At 45.5% G+C, this 21491-nt stretch overlaps 1 protein-coding gene across 11 annotated transcripts in view; it reads right to left on the reverse strand.

Annotated features, from left to right (window-relative positions):
- The window catches only part of REPS1 (RALBP1 associated Eps domain containing 1), a 1025500-nt gene that overhangs the window by 408383 nt on the left and 595626 nt on the right, over positions 1-21491 (reverse strand). For all 11 annotated transcript variants that reach the window (XM_078649357.1, XM_078649363.1, XM_078649362.1 and 8 more), the window contains exon 9: positions 6897-7018. In XM_078649357.1, coding sequence (XP_078505483.1) covers positions 6897-7018 — 122 coding nt within the window. The remainder of the gene's footprint in view (positions 1-6896; positions 7019-21491) is intronic.

Consider the following 21491-nt stretch of genomic DNA (forward strand, 5'->3'; position numbering starts at 1 on the left):
GGTGCTTTCAGTTGCTTTTTACTAAAATCTAATAAAGATCAATAAAAAAAATGTGGCCTACTAAATCGTGATGGCAATAATACTGACAAACAATTAGATTAAACATGGGCCTAAAGACCTTAGCATCTGCTTATGCGGAGACAAGAGACCCTACTTAATAGCTACTACCCGGTGCAATTAACGTTGCATGTCTGGATGAAATAAAGGCAGTGAGTGTGAAACATTATTTCATGGGGAGGCACCAAAGTGGGTACTTGCGCTGCTCCTTAGAACGAAAAGGGATCAAATAGTTTTGAGGCCGGGATGTCTTAAGATGGGGCAACTGCACGAATATATATATTTTTATTTGCTGTTGTCCGAAAGAGATGCATAGCAAGTGTGTGACAGTTTCTGGTACAAGCTCGATTGGTTAAGTCAGCAAAGTTGCCACAGAGGGTTGGTACTTTTCTTGGGGCAGCATGTGGAATTATCAACTTTGAGAGCCCTACTGAATGGAGAACATAGCCTGAGCAGGCATCAATACTTGGGACAGTAGAGAGTGTGTAAATTATCTGCTACTTCTTTGCTGTTAAGACAACGTGATTGTTAAACAGCGGACCAAGTTAATTGATGGGCAGTGGTGAAATGCCTGCCTAACTGTTAAAAGGTACCAGACAGTTCCAGATTTAAACTGCGACAGTATAAATTCCTGCATAGGCTAAACGTGATTTCCTTCATAGGATATATCCAGGTAAACTAGACATGCCCAAGGTGCCATTATTGTCCAGATTAGAAACACATGTAAAATAAGTGCCAGGTGATACAAACTTATTGTGTAGTTGTTACTCAAGCAATCCCACTGGTGGTAGTTGATATGATTCAATTCAATATTAAATATTGTCTAATGAATGTATTGGTACTCAAACTGGATTACACAAACAGGTACATTGGTGTGGCCGAGGACCGTGCGGACCGTGTGGTCTTAGTCGGGCAGCGAGGGCGGGACCCAGAGACACAACAGCAGGGAGGCAAGAGCGGGGCATACCCGGGATTCCTGATAAATAATTGCACAGCTGCCTCTACTTTGTTGGCAGCTCTAGGTGGACGCTTTCAACATCGTGATGGGGCCCTGGGCTTGCCGTCAGGCCCCTTGAGGTGCTCTTCCTCTGCCAGCTTTGGGCCTGGATGTTCCCGACGGAGAACCCTGAGGAGTGCCCAGCCCTGCTTAGTCCCAGACATAACCTAGGAGCACCTACATCGCACCTGAGCCATCTACGTGATCCGAAACTGCTACACTATGAAGGCCAGGGGGACCATATTGAGAACTGCCAGATTGTGGCCCGCCTGAGGACGTGGCCGTTCCTACCTTGTCTTGCCTCCCAAGAATGACGGAGCACCACACATCACTGCGACCTAGGTCTGGCGTCCTTGGGGCACGCTACCTCACGCAGTTAGGGAGAGATACGTTGGTTTTGCTGTACAATAGAGGGGCCCTGCTGGTCAAATATTTGGCTGTAAAGATTGGTTGTTACCCGTTTATAAAGCTAAATTGGCCCCCCTCCAGGTGGGTCCCCTTGGGAACGTCGACCATCAAGAGTCACTATTTCCTATTCAACAGATGACACTAAACCCCCAACAGACAATATGGCTACTGGCCGGGGGGGAAAAGGACTGCACAATAAAGAATATGCTCATCAAACATGGAGAGCAACATGGTAGGGATCATCTGCCATCAAAGGGCTTGGATTCTGCGTCAGACGGCACAGAGGCAGATGCCTTGGTTACTCAGCCCTTTCTGAAGGCTCCTTTTGCCTCTCTTTGAGAAGACCTGCAGACCCTTAGAAAAGACCTTTCGAATGAGCTCAAAGAGATGTCAGAATGTTGACAGCTTGGGGGACAAAGTGTCTTCCCTAGTTGGGTGAAGGCTCTTACCAATGATGATGTTTTGCAGCATGTGTGTGTGAGTTTGTCAGGTCAGGATGGCCCAGAGAATGCGTTCTTCCTCAATGCCTACAAATCTTCTGGAAGGTGGAATCCGAGATTTCTTTGGAGGGTGGTGTTTTATTACATGATGACAAATTTATTCCTCCAAAGAGCCTCAGGAGAGGTATTATTACTAAAGCACACGAGGGTCACTTAGGGTCCACGCTCACCAAGCGACATGTCCGTGAGTGCTTCTGGTGATCCTCCATGGACTGTGATGTTAATGAATTTGTTGATTTGTGTTATACTTGCCAATCAGCTGACAAAGCGTTGAAGGTAGTCACCCCACCCCTTCTTCTGATCGAATGCTCCTCTGGACCCTCTTCCAAGGTGGGGTTAGACATCATGGGTCCTTTGGAAATTTTACCTGGAGGGTGTCGTTTTATCTTAGTGCTTATTGATTATGCCTCAAAATGGCCAGAGGTAAAATTAGTTAAAGAAGTCTTCACTGCCAACATTATTTCTTTTCTCAAAGATGTTTTTATGAGGGAGGGGTTCCCTGATATCATGGTGGCGGATAATGGTACTCAATTTACCAGTGCTAATTTTGAATCTTTTCTGCAGTCATGCAACATTAGACATGTCAAGAGCTCTCTTTACCATCCCCAGTCCAATGGACATGTTGAGCAAACGAACAGGGTTGTAGGGGACTGCATTAGGTGGGCCAGATCTTGTAATTGTGATATCCCCAATTCCCATAATAGTATGCTTTGGTTCTACAGGACCACCCCCACAACCAAAGTATCACCCTTTGAGCTTTTAAGGGGAAGGAGAGCAAACACGAGTTTTAAACCCACCTGGATGAACAAATGGATCAAATCCGTTCCAGATGCGGACGGCCTTATGGAATTGGCTAGAGGAAATGTCGCTAGCTCTCAAACCAAACAAAAGTCTTGGTTCGACAACCGGAAAGCTGTCAAGATTGTTCCTGTTGTCGTAGGAGATCTGATACGCGTGAAATCTTCTTTGCCTGTGAAGAAGGGTGAGAGCAAGTTTGGTCCTTCCATTTCCGTCACCAGGGTAGGAATGACGTACAAGTTGAAATGGAATGTTGGAAAAATTGTCAAAGTTAGGAATGTCACTCTATCCTCTTCAGCTGTACCTAATTGTCCCGAGGTTGCTGGGCCCTCCGGGGTTTCCCCTAGAAGGAGCACTAGATCAAGAATTGTTACTAACAGGTACCGTTTTTGAGCTGTTTCATTATTACAGCACTTCTCATGTATCTCCCATTTTTTTGTTTTATTATCCTTTGCTTTATTGAGAAAGGAGGATATGTTGTATCTTACTTCCTATCTCTGTTAGCATTACAGCTCTATGCTGCACTGCCTTGTCTTAATGTTATATTCCAGACCTCAGTTTGTAGAATGTTGGATTGTTGCCTGGTTGCCTTGATGCTGGGTTCTCTGTATTCAAATGGTTTGGAGAGCAGTTGGAGTTTGACGTGTAACCATCTTGCTCTCCTGTCTGCTGTGTAGCTGTTCTGGAAAAAACCTTGATTGAACCCCTGCAGGGCCTACAGAATCAATTACTACAAATACCCTCAGAGACAAATACTGTATAGACACTGAAGATGTGGACATGGGTGAGCTCTTAGCTTGACTGAGTTTGACCGTAGACGAGGCAGCGCCCATTAATAGATTCCTATACGATGGGGTATTACGGATGCACTTAGGTTTGTCTTTGCTGTCGAGGCCTGTACCACCTAGCTCTTGGAAGAGGAATGCTGCACAATGATGGCTGGTTCTCCAAAAGCAGGACAATGGCATCAGGCAATCATGCTGTGTACTGGACCATCCAGTGTGTTTTTGGCCCAGGCAGGACATAAGTGATGGCCTCATTAAAGTGGAGCAGGGGCTCCACAGAGCTTGCCCGCAGAAGAAGCACCTCTGTCAAGACGTTGGTCTTGACCTCGATGGTGGGTAGCTGTAGGTCAAGGACCTTCACTTCTCTTTGCATCATTATTATTCTTAGTCATTTATAAAGCGCATCATCCTTCACTTCTCTGTGCATCATTATTATTCTTAGTCATTTATAAAGTTAAACTGAGTCCATTTGTCAACAATTGTCCTTCGTACAGGGAAATAGCTGTTTTTAAGTTTTTCCTGAAACTAGAGTGTTCCACAGTTGAACAGCTTTGACTTGGAAAGCTCTGCCTCCCTGACATATCTTTTTAAAAGGAGGCACCGATACCAGGTGGGCATCAGATGAACTCAGTCTTCGGGCTTGTCTGTAGGGTTTTACTTTTAGCTAGAAGGCCTTGGGTTCTGTGCCATATAAAGCCCTATATAGTATACAGAGAGCTTTGAATATGCACCGCTCTTTACTGGGAGCCAGTGGAGTTCCTGCAGCGTTCTGGTGGTGGAGTCCCTTCTCCTTTTGCCTAACACAAGCTTAGCAGACAGCACCTGGATCCTTCGAAGCCTTTTGAGCAGATATTTCAGACATCCTAGAAGGGTGGTGTTGCAATAGTCCAGTCTGCTCAGTATAGTGGCCTGTACCACTTGTCTTCTGAAAGGTTGGAGAAGCATCAGGACAATTTTCTCTAAGCTTCTTAATAAACCATAGCATACTGCTACTGTTTTATTAACCTGTGCTTCCATTGAAAGACGCTCGTCAAGATGGTCACCCAGGTTTTGTACTGAATGTACAGATTCCGGAGCAGACTTCATTGGCCAAGGACAGAAATTTAATGTGAGTTGTTCTTGTATATTTCTAAAGAGCAGCAGAGAAATTCTGTCTTATCTCAGTTGAATTTCAACATGTTATGGTGAAGCCATTGTGCCATCTCTTTCAGACATGAGTGGAAGTTGTTTATCTGACTTATGTCCAACTTATCTAGTGAGATTATCAATTGGGTATTATCTGTATAATTTACAAATGGTATCCCACTGTGATTTATTCAGGGTCAGCAGAGGCCTTAAATATATATTGAACAAGATGGGGCTCAAGGCAGAGACTTGAGGTACTCCATGCTTAATCTCCTTGTAATCGGATACATATGGCGGGAGAGTTATTGCTTGCCATCTTTCTGATAGGTAGGATTTGAACCATTTGAGCAGCACACCTTATTCCGATCTCTTTTAGACGTGCCAGCAGAATCTCATGGTGGACGGTGTCAAATGCGGCCGTTAGGTCCAGCAGGACCAGGACTGCCATATGACAGCCGTCAACTTACATCCTGAGTTCATTAGATGCTACAATTAGCGCAGACTCTGTTCTGATCACCGTCTCAAAAGGTGTGCCTTCATCCGTGACAGTTCGGGCTGGACTGTTCCCATTGGGCACCGGGTCAAGACTGATTTGCATATGGCTGGGTCCAAACTGGAATGGCACGGTGAGCAAAAACACGATGGATGTAGGCCCAGATCTCTGTACTCGGGTGAACGTATGACATTATTCGGCATTCTGTCCATCAATTGTTCTTTTTTCAATTGTCACCCGAGTGGGACGGGTATGCCCAGATGTGGGTCCTGTGCTCTCCATGCCACTGGAGTCCAGCTATGCTGGCTAATGAGGGCTGAAAGCCCGAAACCGGTCCTAGGATGCTTGTTTCCAGTCTAGGGAGGACCTGGCCTGGCAGTTTGGGCTGGACTGTTCCCACTGGGTGCAGGGTCAAGACTGATTTGAATATGGCTGGGTCCAAACTGGAATTTCATGGTGAGCAACAAAACGATGGATTTAGGCCAAGATCTCTGCACTGGGGTGAATGCATGACATTGTTCTGCATTCTGTCCATCAATTGTTCTTTTTGCATTCATTCGTGGCAGGTCTTGGAACAGAAATCAGGTTAGTGTCAGGAAAGGTTTGCAGGCCACTGGCAACACCCAGCTCCTCATACCAGTTTTCCTCCAGGAGGCCATAGCTGTCTTCGTCATCTCCTCCAACAGGAAAAGGTGGAAAGCCTGGTGCATTTGGGTATGATCTGGGCAGCACCAGTGTATACCTTGAGTGGCATCAATGGAGTGCTGTCTTGGAATAGGAAAAAACAATAGGTTCCTTTTCAATCTGTGCCTTCTAAGCCGGAGAAGTCTGGTGGTCTAGAAATGAGATGGTAGTCAGTATCATTGTTGGCGCCAGTCCGGATCCAGGGATGGATCCGGAGGGCTCAGATGGCATCAAGGGTGATCCCACAGATAGTAATCCAGCAGTGACATCTCTCGGCTCCATGGGACCCACATTAAGCCGTTTGGCTCTTCGACAATATGGCATGGATCGGAGAGCTTAACCTTAGGATGTAGCCGAATATCCCATTACTTAAACTTTAAAATATTTATGGAAAAGAGGACACACAAGTTAAAACAGTGCAGCATCTAAAGTACAGAACTCCTAATATGAACTTATAACCAGGATACACATTTCCATCTCTAAGGAAATAATAAAAAAAGACTTTCTGACTGAATGTACATTTTTCGGGAGGAAAAAACTGAGACCACAGTGTGCTTCTCTCATGCAAGTAATTATTTTTTCTGCTTTTGGAAACAAATTAAAAATGGTAAATCAGTAAAGGCATTAGAGTGATGGATGTTAAACTTTATTAATCATATCAATCATCCACATGCATTCCAGATGGAGCCTGCAGATCATCCCAAAGGAACACATAAAAGTCATATGTTATCACGGGTCTTGAGTCTATTCTCCAGGTTTTGGCACATGTGTACTTTCATATCTATGCGTAGTTTTTTTGCTTTTTTTACATTTTTGCATTCATGTTGTGGCACATCCAGCCTTAAGAAATGCATTGTTTGTGGTCAGCAGCTTTTGCTCACTATCTTCACTAAGTCACTATTGTTGTATAGAGCATATAAGATTAGCAAAAACCTTAAAGCCACCAATCTGGGAAAGGTGGTATTTGAAGAAGAATGTATAAATGTTGCAAAGTATTACTAAATCACTTAGCTGAAAATAAATCAATTTAACTGGAAACGAATACTAACCTCACTGCTCTGGTTCATTTCTGGCCAGGTCTGATTAAGGGAAGGCATAGAAGGTGATTTGCTTGGAGGTGCTTCCACAGGAGAGCTTGAAAAGCCTGCTTCACTAACCTGATCTCCAGCTTCTGAAAGAAAACAAAAAACAAAACATGCCACGTGCTGCAATAATTTCTTAAAACAGAAATAAACTGCCTGAACAAATCACAATTTTGGGGCCCATTCCATCCATATGCATATATTGTATTGAACAAGTGGAATAGGAATATAAATAGTTTTTATTTGCATAGTTAATTAAAACCATTGCAATACACGCTTTAAAATAAAAATGTCAGACAATTTTAATTGAATTGAACAAGTGGGAGATGGCATTAGACAGCTGAAATAATAAAGGTAATAATGGCAGATTTACAAGATAAGCACAGCGACCCTAATATGAAAAGTTAAATGTGCCACATACTGGCTTCAACTTGGTTATTTACACAACAAGCTTTCTATCTTTTGAAAATAGTGATTGTACACAGCTATATAACTGTATAAAAAGCAGGGGTTTGGAAAAATGGCACAGTTCACTTGTACTAACTTTAGGAAGTAAGTTAAAAAAAGGCACAGTGAAAAATTCCTCAATAACTGGCAAAAGAAAAGCTACTCCCCTTCGATAACGCTCTATTTGGTAGATATTCTAACTGCAAATGCCTCATCTGTAGAATATTCCTCAAGCACCAGACGTGATCCGGAAAATTTCAAAGCAGTGGCTCCTGGGTAAAGTTAGGTGGCACCGATCGGCTCCACAATAACTTCATTCCACCCTGGAACTCACAGAGTGGAGGCGTATACAAGCACCACCCATGCGCAGAAACCAGGTACCCGTTTAAATACCTTTTATTTAGGAACTTAATAAATGGTAAAAGAGGCCATTCCACATAACAGGGAGGTGGGATGGAGCTGATGAATCTACCGCTAGATAGTGTGTCCACCAGAAAGAGTGTTAAGGAGCGCTACTGATGGTAACCAACTTCTTTTTCCAAAAGATAATTCTAACTGCCGATTCTTTACCTGTAGAATAGATACCAAAGCAGTACCACCCGAAAGTGGAGGGGCTAGCTTGGCTGTCAAGGCCGTAGTGCTTCATGAAGCAAATCACTGATGCCCAAATCATAGCCTGCACAGGCTCTCCACATGCCAATGCAGTGGTAGCACTCTTGGCTCTGGAGGTATAAGCCCTCCGTCTTTCAGGGGGCTGCTTCTTGCCCATTGTGTAGCAGGTCTTAATGCAGAGGACCATCCACTATGACAGAGTCCTTTTCATCACCACATTGCCTTTCTTTGGTTCGTAGAATCCCCTGTGGATGGTCCACCCAATAATCTTTGGTGCTATCAAAATAAAAGCTCTAAGCTCTCTTGAGATCCAGCCAATGGAGTCTCTTCTCCTTTTTTCAAGGGGTATGAGAGAGCAAGCAAAGAACACAGGGAGGATGGTGGAAAATAATGTTTGGGTCCCCTGTGCCACACTATTGCACATGGCCACTTGTCTGTTTACTGGTGGGCAAGAGCAGGGCTTTGCCTAAGTACCCATCAGGGTGTCAGTCAGGGTGTCATTAAATGAGAGTAAGGGGGGACACCAACCCTGTGTCCTAGGAGGTATCCAGCACACTGGCCTTTTACAAGTATATGGAAATGGCATTGTCATCACCTCCATCGTCATTGTCAGGTTGATTACAATTGGACCCAAGAAGGTAACGAAGCCTGTGACAAAGGCCCTGCGAAAGAGTTTTGTCTGATTCGGAATGTACTGGAAACTATTTCACTGGGAATGAAGTAAAGATATGACCTCGGTCGAGGGTCAAATCAAATTTCATTTGAGATTGCACACTGGAATATACAGGGACTCATCGCGTAAGGCGTAGGTGGAAAAACAACAGTCACTGATCTTGGAGCCGGAGTGGAAGTCATTAGAACCAGAGGCCGGTGCTTGTGGACAGTGCCAAAGTCGAATCCTCCAGTAAAAACCCAACTTGAGACCCCTGCAATCTCAAAGAGGATTTGTTCCAGAAACAGTCGAACAAGTCTGCACCCTCCACTTGGAGCAGGACATTCACAACGTTCAAGACTGCTTTTTGGTGTTCATGGGATACAGCTTCACTTCATGGTCCCGGATCGTCTTCGAGTGCATGAGGGCACATTCTTCGCACAACTTGGAGTTGTGTCTTGAGTCCAAACACAAGTTCAGAGGCAAAAGGCATGCAGTTCTGTCACAGACAACTCTTTTTAATAGGCATGGTTTGAACCCTGTAGAATTTGTGGGGGACATCAATCATTCCTTTGTAGATTGGAATTTTTAAAGGAATTTGTCAACCAACAAAAAGGCGCGGAGCATACGAAGTACAAGAAAGAAAGGTACAGACATCGCTGAGCAAGGGTGGTGCTGATATGCGGCTCCGCACCATCACTTTCAGGGAGCAATGTAGTCCACGCAGAACCACATGACACCAACTTGCAGCACATGGGAACATTGCTTTTCAAAATTTACGGATACAGTCTGTACCTGGGGAATAATCTACAGGTGAGGAATTTGCAGTTACAAGTATTCATAACAATCCACTTTTGATGCTACTCAGGGATTTGCTGGGAAATCTCAAACGAAAAAATAATTTCACAAGAAATTGCCCTCAAACGCAAAGCAGTGAAAATTGTACACACTTCACTTGTGTACGTGGATATGTTTTACTTTGCACACTTGTTAATAAAAGTCTCCATACTTCCCCACAATGCTTAGTATCCTGCATGTTTCTCTGGCTGTGCTTACACTTCTTTACCTCAACACCATCTTGAAAAGCACTAGAGTGCAAAGGAATAGTGGAAAGTATAGGGATTTCTTTTTTTTTTTAAAGAGAAAGCAAATTACAAAGAAAATCTGCATGCTCTAACGATTTATTAAGTGCTCCTATACCAAAGGATTTTCAGCACTGAAGCCATCATGACGAGTTAACACTTAACAAAAGGAGAATACCAGAGTTAGATAATCTGAGAACACAGACAAATCTAAAATGGGAGCTAAAAGAACTTGGCCAAGAAATTGCTCTCAAATGAACAAGTATAGTGTTTCACAATTTAGTAACATGTACAGACAAGCTACATCCACAAATTCTAACTTTTTGTGAATTCAGGGATTACCAACATGTTAAAACAAACAAAAATATATACACACACAAGGGCAAAAACTCTGGGTAGTTCCCAAGTTTAGGTGGAGAGCAACTCCAGTATAGAGCATGCTACAACGCAACACCAGCGACACTCTGAATTTGCTTAACACAAATGCCTGTTTTTCTAGCAACGATTTTAAGCAATTGATTAGCACACTGCCGTCCACGCCGAACTAGCAAGGGACAACGTTTTTTGCCAATTCTACAGCAAAATCTTTAATGTGTCACCCTAACCCTGAAAGGGTATTGTTTTTACTTTTAGTGGGTGCTCCCTTGTATCTGGACAAAGCTAAACCTCTCAGAAGAGACATAATTATAGCGAAACATGTGTCAGGGGTTGCTTTCATTCCAGGTTGGCTTGGAAGGTATTTTGAGAATTCAAAGCTGTAATACTGTGCCTGGAGTGGTAATAGGCTTTTGGTATTTTACAGCTCTGAATGGATGGCACTGTGCTAATTCTATGCTTAAAGACTTTGCTCTAGAAATGGCAAAATAAATTTTCCCTTTCTAGCTCGGCGTGAATGTCGCTGTACTAATCCTATGCTTAAAAACTTTGCTAGAAAAACAGACATTTGAGGTGAGCAAATTCAGAGTGTAGCTGATGTTGTAGGCTGTTCCATACTCAAGCTGCTCTCCACCTAAACGTGCAAACTACCCAATACTCTCTGCTTCTTTTTTGCATAATGTATGCGTCACTAACTCTGACATTGTTTTGACATATATACATGCACACACACCCCCCCAAAATCACTCTATAACACAATGCAATTAGTGATTTCTTTTGCATTCCAATGTCCAGTTCTCTAAATAATGTAATTCAATAACCCTAAACGCGTTCTCTCATGCAAATATACAAATAGCCTACTTAACACAGACAACATGATTACAGCGGAGAGCAAATTACCAATTACAAACATAAGTGCAAACCTCACTTCCCCTCTCACACTGTAAGAAACCGCCATGGCCTAGGCACTGGCTCTACCACTTACAGCTACAGGAGGTCAATATACTGGTTATTATGCGACAAATGCAAGTTCAAATGCACCTTCAGGACTACCAACATAGAGCTCAACCACCCAATAAGCATCTAGGAAGTCCCCAGTTAATCAGGAGTTGTCCGAATCCACCGAACGTGTACTCCTGGGAATACATTCTAACAAACTATCTGCCAACTAGAGAGACATTCTTGCCTAAAGAACTGAACTTTTTACTACAAAGGGTAACACAATGCGAAAACTTGCGCTTAGTTGCAGATTAGCCCATCTTGGCTCCACCAGAGCCCACAAAAAGGTTATGCATTTCGGATCCTCCATGTTATAAGACACTGCACACATGAGGTCCAGCCTATGAAGCCGCTCCTCTTCGTTGGTGGGATAAGGAGAGGGGACGAATGATAGAAAAAAGATGAACTTGCTCATGTGAAAGGCAGATACCACTTTCAATAGGGAGATTGGAAAATGCGAAGAACCTACTTAACCCAGACAGAAAAGCATCAATGGTAGTTGGACTGAAACAGAGTACAACTACCCTTTGATGACAATTGCCAGTCAGATTGCAAATCAGCCACTTTGAAAAAAAGTGTATAGCACAAAACGGAGGACAAGCTCCTATTCTGGAGATGTAAGCATTAATACCCCAAATCTGAAAACAATAATTTCCTTCAGTTCGGGACTAAGGTTCTACTGGTGATCTCCCACATGAGATCCCCGCCACACACACACACACCAGCGACAAGACTGTCATAAAATAAATAGCCTGCAACTGTGAAGAAATGAAGGGATGGCCCACCAACAGAGTGGATGGATGGATGGATGACCCACCAACAGTTTGAAGGGGCACATATAACAGTGCAGATCCAGGATGGCAGAGTTGAAAAACTACACCCAAGCTACTAGGTTCACCAGATGCTAGCGCCGTTGCTTCCTTAGGCCGTACTGAAGGTGTTCCATCTGGCAACAATTGGATGCATGAATCTATAGTGTCTTACATCTGTGGGTCTTGCAGAAATAGGAATGGTGTTTAAACAGAAAAGTAAAATATTTCCTCAATATCTGCAATCCTCTGTGGCAAGGAAAGGCATTTGTAAATGAATGTGTACAGGTCTGCTATGATGAACACCAGTCTCTTTGTGGGTGCGAAATTGGACTTTTGGGTGCTGCACAGGTCTTGCAGAAGAGTCATGGTGCTCTGAAAAATGTTCCATGACTGGGGCAGATGACCCCTTACCTTCACAAACCAGTGTCCAAGTGCAAAAGTAAATCGACTTCAAAACTCTGCAGGGAAGCCACTACTAGGTTAATCAGATTTGTGAATGTTCAATGAGCAGGTGTAAGTCCAAATGTCAGAACTGCAAACCGACAGTGCTGAGGCTCCTTTATTCCTTTGTATATTCTTACTTGTGGTCAATACTGGATTTATGCCCTTCCTCCCTTTCCTTTGTAAAGCGCTCTGATATCCCTCGGAATCTTGTTCGCGCTATATAAAACTTTATAAATAAATAAATAAATGGTGAACCTCAGAAAGCACCAATGAGCAGACAAGATCAGCAGAAGAAGGAGGTCAAAGATAGTCTGCAGTCAGTCGATGGTCAGATGGATACCTTTACTGCCAGGCTAGATAGATTCCAGGAACATGTGGACAGGCATGATAACAGATTAACACAAGCTGAAGGTCAAATTTTGATTTGTAAGACACAACACCACCTGGACAAGGATCGATCACTACTCTGTGGATTTGAAGGCAATTAAGGCCAAAATAGAGGACCTTGAGTCGATCTCGACGTGACAACGTCCGTATAATGGGCATTCACGAGTCGTTCTCCCCAACAACATGGAGAATTTCGTGGAGGATCTCCTCGATACTTTATTCGGCCACAACTAATTTTCAGCTGTCTTCATCATATAAAGAGCCCATTGCTCTTTGGTTTCCAAGCCTAAACGCGGTCAATATCAGCATCCCATTATAGCGTAGCTGCTCAAATATAGAGACTGTGACTTTATATTGCGCCTCAATAGAGACACCGTTGACCTGCAATATGAAGAAGCCCTGATATTTTTCTATCCTGACATCAATCCAGCAGTTCAGGAAGCCCGCAGATCATTCTTGGAAGTCAAAAAGCTCCTCAGGTCTAAGGAAATTGAGTATTCAATGCTGTATCCAGCAAAGCTAGGCACTAAGCATAATGGCAAATCTCCTTTCTTCCTACAACCAGACTCAGCGTGTGAATTCATTGAACTTTGTGTGTCCCCAGAGGACTCGTTCATCAGGTTTATTTAGCCCGGCCTCCTCCATGAGTGGTCATCTACCTTGTGCTTCAGTCCTCAGCAATAAAGACTAGACTTCTGATGCTAACTACGCGGCCCGGACATCTAGTCTGTATTTGAACAATAGCCACCAGCACTGATACTCATGCTATGTACCGTTAAAAACGTTCTTTTTCATTGGTGGTTGCGAGGTGATCCCTTTTCCTGGAAGTCTAGTACAATGCATGTGCATACATTTATACTGCAACGTACAGGTTTGCTGAGACCTCTTCACACACATAGAAATGGGGCTACATAAGTTTGGTCGCTGAGAAGAAAAAAGAGGGGACAACCCACAAGAACATTAATACTGCCCCATGCGTCATCATGGGGCTGTTGACACACCCCAGCGCAGACCAACGCTGGAGGTGGAGCAATAGGGAGGGGGAAGACGCAGCACAACACAGAAAAAACAATGTGCGGGATAAAGAAAAAAGTGCAGAATAATGTTAAAAAGTAGACCACAGGCTCTCCTAAGTAATCCCTTTAATTATGGATTCCCTGGTCTAGTTAAAAGGTCATTCCAAGACCAGTGGATGGTGGTGTGGTGGAAAATAATGAACCACCTACTCATCCACTCTGCTATATGTCGACATGTTTCAGCCAGCTAAAAATGAAATTCCCGGCTTTCATCAGGACTGAGAAAAGAGCCTTTCAAAACTATCCCTACCTCCTTTTTTTGTAGAGTAGAACGTAGTTAGACTCTTCAATGCTCAGTTCTGGTGGTGGAGGAACTTACTCCCACTGAGTAAATGAGTTTCCTAATCACAATGCTTGAACTGGCCGGGGAGCGAGGACAGCTCCCTATAGTCAAACATTCGTTAAGGTAAGCTGTTGCCTTAACCCGTAGTCTCTCCCGGTGCCGTGAGAGACTACGGATTAAGGCAACAGCTTACCTTGACGTCATCATTAAAGGGATTACTTAGGAGATTCCATGGTCTACTTTTTAACATTGTTCTGCACTTTTTTCTTGATCCCGCACATTGTTTTTTTCTGTGTTGTGTTGCATCTTCCCCCTACCTATTGCTCCTCCTCCAGCGTTGGTCTGCGCGGGGGGGTGTCAGCAGCCCTATGATGAAGCATTCCACAGATTTCTGTGGGTGAGGGCAGTATTAATACACTTGTGGGTTGGCCCCCCTTTTCTTCTCAGCGACCATACTTATGTAGCCCCATTTTGATGTGTGGGAAAAGGTATACCTAGGAGGGCAGAATGAGCTCTTCCTCCTACCTCTAAGTTTGTGTATTTTATTGCTGAGACCTCTACCTCCTACAGAATTTAAACCATGTTTTGAAGGCAGAACATGATTGATCTTGGGAGCGCCCAACTCGCCCCCCCCCCACCCCCCAGGGTCTGTGGTGTTGCTCAATTCACCCATTCATGCAACACACACCTTAGTCTTGTGTTTTTTTCTTGTTGTGGGATTTATGTTTTGTTTCTCTCAATGGGGTTCCAGCCGACAATTGAGTTTGCCGTTGTTGGTGGGAGGGTGAAGCTAATTCATCACATGTTGCATGGTTGCTTTATTTGTTTACGCTACCTTCTCAACGCATTTAACAGCAACTTATTATGTGAAGTATTCTGTGTTGATTCTCCAATCAAAGTCCCATGATTGGGCCTACCTTTGCAGCTTTCGATATGGGTCAGTAAGGTTAGATTGCTGACCGGGAATGCCCGGGGGCTTATTAACTCATTTAAGGCCCACAAGGGACTTGCTTACCTTGACTGACGAGATAGATCTAGCTTGATACAGGAGACGCACTATTCTCCCATGGGTCACCCTCACTTGCCTCAGCCTGGTTTAGTGGAGCGCACTATTCACCGTAAGGGTCTCAAAGCGCTGGGAAGGGGGATGAGCAGCTCTGTTGGGGTCATTCGAAAAGCCAGGTTTTGAGGTCCTTTCTGCATTGGTGTAGTGTCATGCTTCGTCGGAGGTAAAGGGGGAGTTTGTTCCAGGTCTTGGCTGCGAGGTAGGAGAAGGATCTTCAACCTGCTCTGGTAATGTAGAAACAAGGGACGGTGGCTAGGGCGAGCTCGGCTGAGCGGAGGTTCTCTTGGGAACGTGGAAGGAGGTTTGGTTGTTGAGGTATTGGGGTCCGGAGTAGTAGAGGGCTTTGTAGGCTTGTGTGAGCAGCTTGAAGGTTAATCTATCGACAGGGAGCCAGTGAAGGTCGCAGAGGGGTTGGGTGATGTGGTTGTGTCATGGGATGTAGAGGATAAGTCTGTTGATTACAGCATAGAGAGCATTGCCATTGTCCAGTCTGCTGGTGATGAGTGCATGGGTGACTGTTTTCCGGGCGTCGGGGAGGATCCACTTGAATGTCTTGCGAAGTATGCAGAGGGTGTTGAAGCATGCAGAGGATACAACGTTGATCTGGCATTTATGGTGAGTGAAGAGTCTAGTATTATGCTGGGGTTGCGCGCGTGGTCCGTTGGGGAAGGTGGGTTTCCAAGGGCAGTGGGCCAATATGTGTTGTCCCATGGCGATAGGGCGGAGCAGAGGATGAGGATTTCGGTTTTCTTCAAGTTGAGCTTCAGGCAGCTGTTGCTTATCCAGGTCACGAAGGCTTTCATCCCTTCTTGGCAGGTGCGCCTGGTGATGTCAGGTTCATTGGTGAGGATGAGCTGAGTGTCATCGGCATAGGAGACTATGTTGAGCCCGCGGTTTCGGACGATGGTTGCGAGGGGGGCCATGTAGACGTTGAAGAGCGCGGGGCTGAGGAAGGATCCTTAGGGTGCTCCGCATCTGATCTCTGTCAGTTCTGAGAAAAAGGGCGGGAGCGTTATTCTAGGTGTTCTGCCCAAGAGGAAATATTGTATCCAGTCTAAGGCTTTTCCTTGGATGCCGTTGTCGTGGAGTCTGGTGGCTTGTGTGAGGTGGGGGACGGTGTCAAAGGCTGCCGATAGGTCCAGGAGGATGAGGGCTGCCGTGTGGCCTTGGTCAAGGAGGGCACAAATGTCGTTGGTGGCAGCGAGGAGGGCGGGCTTGGTGCTGTGGTTGCTACAGAATCTGGATTTAAAGGTGTCAAGAATGCTGTTGGTTTCTATGAAGTGTACTAGCTGGGTGTTGACGGCCTTTACGATGTCTTTGGCAGCAAAAGAAAGCAGTGAGATGGGCCTGAAATTCTTGAGGTCAGTCAGGTCTGCGGAGAGCTTCTTTAGGAGGGGGTTGACTTTGGCGCACTTCTAGTTATCTATCGGGGAATGTGGCTCAAGGGAGCAGTTGATAGTTTGGCGTAGCTCTGGTGCGCTGGCAGTGGCAGCCCTGTGGAAGATGTGCGGCGAGCAGGGGTCAGAAGGTGCTCTCGAGTGGATTGTCTTTAAAGCGTCTTCTGTGGTGAGAGGGGTCCAGGTGAGAAGGGTCTGTTGGATGGCATAGTTGGGGAGGGAGTTGAGGCGGTGCCGTGGTCTTGGTCCTCAAAGTTATCATACAGCGTCTTGATCTTAAGGTGAAAGAAGGACCCGGCGGGAGGGAGGGATGTTGGTTGTTTCGGTGTTGGGTTTGGCAAATTCCTGTGTGATGGCGGAGAGTTCCTTGGAGCTGTGGGCATTGGAGCATTCTGTCTTGGATAAAGTTTTACTTTGTACATGCTTCCCGGTTTTGCTGTTCCTCCAAGCCTTCTCCAGTCGTCGGCATGAGCGCTTGTTGGATTCTCGGAGATCTGTGGTGAACCAGTTGGCTTTCTTGTTGTGTTGTGTCGTATCGTGTTGGCGCAGTTGGCGATCCATTGGTGTAGGTTGCTTGCCACTGTGTTGGCGTCTGTCGTAGATGGGAGAGGAGTGCAGGTGAGGGCGGAGGTGAGGAGTTCTTTGGAGACTTTCTTCCAGCTACTGCCTGGGAGGCGGGGCGTGTACTTGTTTGCAGTGGGTTTCGTGAAGGAGAAATGGATGCAGTGGTGGTCTGTTCCGAGCAGTTCCATGGTGTGGCTGAAGCAAATTTTTTTTCCTCCGGCAAAGATGGGTTTGAGTGTGTGTCCTGCTTTGTGAGTGGGGGTGTAGACAAGTTGCTTCAGTCCTATGTTGGTGAGGTTCTCCAGGAGGGCGGTGGTGTTGGGATCGCTGTGGTTGTCCAGGTGTAAGTTCAGGTCTCCTAAGAGTATGTAGTCTATAGAGGCGAGGGCGTGGTCGGCCATGACATTGATGAAGGGGGTGCAGGCCAAGAGGTCTGTAGGTCAGTGTACCGCAGAGCGTTCTGGGGTTGGACTCGATCTGGAAGTGGATGTGTTCCATGGTGAAAAGGGGGAGAGGTGGGGGGGAAGAGGCATCGTCCGAGTTGGTGGTTGTGAGTCAGGGGGAGCTTTTGTGGAAGATGGCGAGGACTCCTCCTGGGCAGTTGGGGCAGTCTTTTCCTTAAGATCTTGTATCCGTCGGGGATGGCGGTTGCGATGTCAGGTGCAGAGCTGGCGTTGGTGCAGGTCTCTGTGAAGAAGGTGACGTCGGGCTTGCGAGTTTTGAGGAGGTCCCAGATTTCTATGGCGTGTCTGTGCAGGGAACATATGTTGAGGAGGATGAGCTCAGCTGCTTGTGTGCGGTGGTGTCTGGCCGGTAGGCGGTAGCTGTAGGGGCCCATAGGTGGGTGAAGGTGCAGCGGCAGTGTCGGCAGGAGATCGGGCCTTGGGCTTTGCTCAGCATTGAGAGCTGGCAATTGTTGTTGCATCCGGGGTTTAATGCGTGGAGAGTGCTGGGATCTTAGCGGCGGGGTCTGGGAACCAGGGTCCCTGGTCGCGGTCGGGCGCAGAAGGGCTTGCCTTTGGCGCACCTGCGCAAAAGCAGCCATTAAGTAGGGGTAGGGGGGTGGAGTGCGATCAGCTGGGAGGCGGGAGCGACATGCTGGGGAGGAGGGGCCGCAGGGGCAACAGCGGCCGGGAGCGTGAGAGAAAAGGAGGCAAAGGAATGAGAAAGAAGCAAGAGGCAATGAAAAAGAAAAAAGCAGAGGAAAAAAGGCAAAGAGGCAAGGAAAGAAAGCCAAACATAAAAAGAGGAAACAAGCAGAGCAGACTAGCGGAAGAGCTAAGCTCTTCCACTAGACCCCCAGGGATGAGGCGCAGGCAGAAGCCTGCGGGTGGAGGAGGGCCTCGAACGCCAACCTGGCAAGGAGCTCCAGCTGCCCCAAGGGCAGTCCCACAACGGTACAGCTGCACTGTGTGAGCAGTGACTCTCTAGGGATGTTAATGCAGATTTGTGACCTGGCAGATGTCAGGATGGAGCTGTACCCCAATCCTCTGAACATACCTATTATTCTCAGGGACACAACATCCTATCGTCTTGATGTGTGGCTCATTTCGAGATCACTGATGCCAATGGTCAAAGCATCAGATATATTCTCCTGTATTCCTTCTGATCACTCTCCATTTACATACTCTGACCCTAACCCCAGAGGCCTTTTATAAAACCTATATAGATATCCTGGCACCACAGCTCTTTGAGGTGAACAATGGCAATCTCCCCCCCAAACACAATGGAGGCAATTGTTACATTTATGCTGAACCCAGGCGGCGACTCTAGCTCATGTTATTCTTATAGGCCGTGGTCACTGCTCAACACCAACAACAAAATATTGGAGAAAATACTAGTGAAATGCCCTCAACCGCTCATGCAGTTTCTGGTCCTCCATGACCAATTTGAGTTCATACCCCAACGATCCACTGCCTTCAATCTCAGAACATTGATAGCAATTCTTCAGAGGACTGATCTACGACTGACCTACTACTCCCATCAGTCGCTGTACTTCTCGATGCTGAAAACCATTCTGTACCTTAGAGTGACCATTCGAGTTAGAAACACTTTGCCGTGCAGGCCTGGGAAATGTTTTGTTTAAGCTTGTAACCCTCTTATACACAATCCCCAAGACACAAGTGCAAGCTAATAGAACCTATTACGGCACCCTTGATAGTGGCATAGGGACAAGGCAGGGTTGTTCCTTATCCTCCCTGATTTTTGCCATAGCAATAGAGCCTTGTGCATGCCTGTCAGAGAACATCATGCATGAGGGCAAAGTCTCAGCATTGAGTCACTAGTCATATTATTTTACACAGACTATGTAATCCTCTGCGTCCAGCGAAAGGAAGAACATCTTTCCCCAATCATCCAGGAAATTATATGGTTTGGCATTTACTTAGGCCTCCAAATCAACTGGTTTAAATCTGAGGCCATCTTACTTACCAACTTTCAATCTACTCCTGCAATGGGAATCCCTTTGCGATGGAGTCCCTAAGGAGTGCCATATCTTGGTGTTTGGGTTACCCGTGACTATGATGAATTAATATGAAGCAATTTCGGTACGGTACTCCCCGATAGGCAAGTCTCTCTGGTTGAGCTTGTAATCCTTCCCAATTTTTTTTTACCTCTTTGTAATCTTTCCCATCTCCCTTCCACTCCACTTTTTCAAACAGTTACGGCAGGCCTTACTGCTCCTTGTGTGGCACAGAGGTCAACCCAGAATATGCTGTAACATTCTCACCAGACCGCTACATGAAGGCAGGCTTGCCGTTCCAAATTTCTAGCATTATTACCTAGTAGATCAGGCGCATTACCTTAAGTATTGGGCAACGCTGCATGCATGGGCTCCGCAAGCGAAGGTCGAGATAGCCATTGCTCGGACACGATCTATACATTGCAGATTAAGTGCACACCACAACCCCCAAACTGCCAGAAATGATGTTGATGTGTCAACACTGATTTAGCGTGTGTGGTGGGAATTATCTAAGGGAATGTCCCAGGAATGACCGTTTTCCTCTCTGTTGCCAATGGCAGACAAGTCCCCACTTCCTCCCACCTGTGAGAAGATAAAAAAGACACAATGTGAAATTGGGTTTAGTACATTGGGAGATATTTATGTGAATGGGGAATTCAAATCGATGCACGAGTTTGGCAGACGCCATGGCAATGCCTCCCTTGATGCAGTATGCTACCACAGACTACACTCTGCTCTCATTGTTAACCTTACAACCCCCTCTAGAAATGACACTTCTCACTGCATATTCGGGCAGGGCTGGTATGGGCCACTCTATTTCATTCTTTAACTCCACTTACAAATACGCCATGATGGTGACTCTGCACAGTGCCAGGCACAGATGGAAGGACTCGCTAGGTTACCAGTTGACTGATCAGGTCGGGACATACTTTAGTACTCAGGTAAAAAAACATGCTGCCTAATTATAACTATAAATTGATTCAGTTCAAATACCTTTATCAATACTACTAGACACCGGGGAGCATTGCCGGCTTTGGCATAGGTGGAAGCACCATGTGAGTGAGATGTGGTAATAGTCCAGCAGATGTTCCACAGATATTCTGGTTAAGCTAGATTATTCTTCAGTTTTGGCACAATATATTCAAAATGCTCTCAGACATATTAGAATTGCATCTTGATCCCTCACCCAAAACAGCTCTTCTGTGTGATACTTCTGCACTAACACTGGCATCTGGAGATTTGCGTCCGTTGCCTTGGTGCTTGGATCGCCATGGTATGGATGCAAAAAGAGTCCCAACTACTAACCTGTGCCTATAGGACATGTCCTACTGTTGGGATATATGGTAGAGCTATACTTAGATTGTCTATGCCATACTGTGCTCACTAAGGACATTTAGGCCGTGTTTCGCACCTACCTGCTGCGAACAATGGAGGTTCCCTCTCCTCGTTCTGATACTTCTCCCAGACTAATATCTTCCAATGTTTAGCATACGTTTGATTGTCTACTAAACCACTGACTGTTTTGCCTGCTGAATATATATGGACGATATGGCACACTCTATGCTTAAGATATATGTAACAATATGATGCTGTTTTATGCTTATTTCATTTTTTCTACTATTTAATTTTTGGAAAATGTATTTTTTTTTAAGTAAGAAACTTACTGTACTGATGGTATAGTGTTGTGTTAGTTAGAAGTGAGCAAGCAATCGCACTGCTGTTTTTTAAGTGCTCCAGAGAGCAGTCCGATCTTTCTCCACAGCTCTACTTGCCATCGATGTCCACGACGATTGCTCTGACATCTTGTGAATAGCCAGTGGAACACATCCAAGCGTGAATCAGCACACAGTGTCTGGAAGATCTATACCACATAACAGGACCTGTTTGAAGGCATCCAGACTGTGA

The sequence above is a fragment of the Lissotriton helveticus genome, chromosome 6, assembly GCF_964261635.1.
Source record: "Lissotriton helveticus chromosome 6, aLisHel1.1, whole genome shotgun sequence".
Classification (NCBI taxonomy): Eukaryota; Metazoa; Chordata; class Amphibia; order Caudata; family Salamandridae; genus Lissotriton; species Lissotriton helveticus.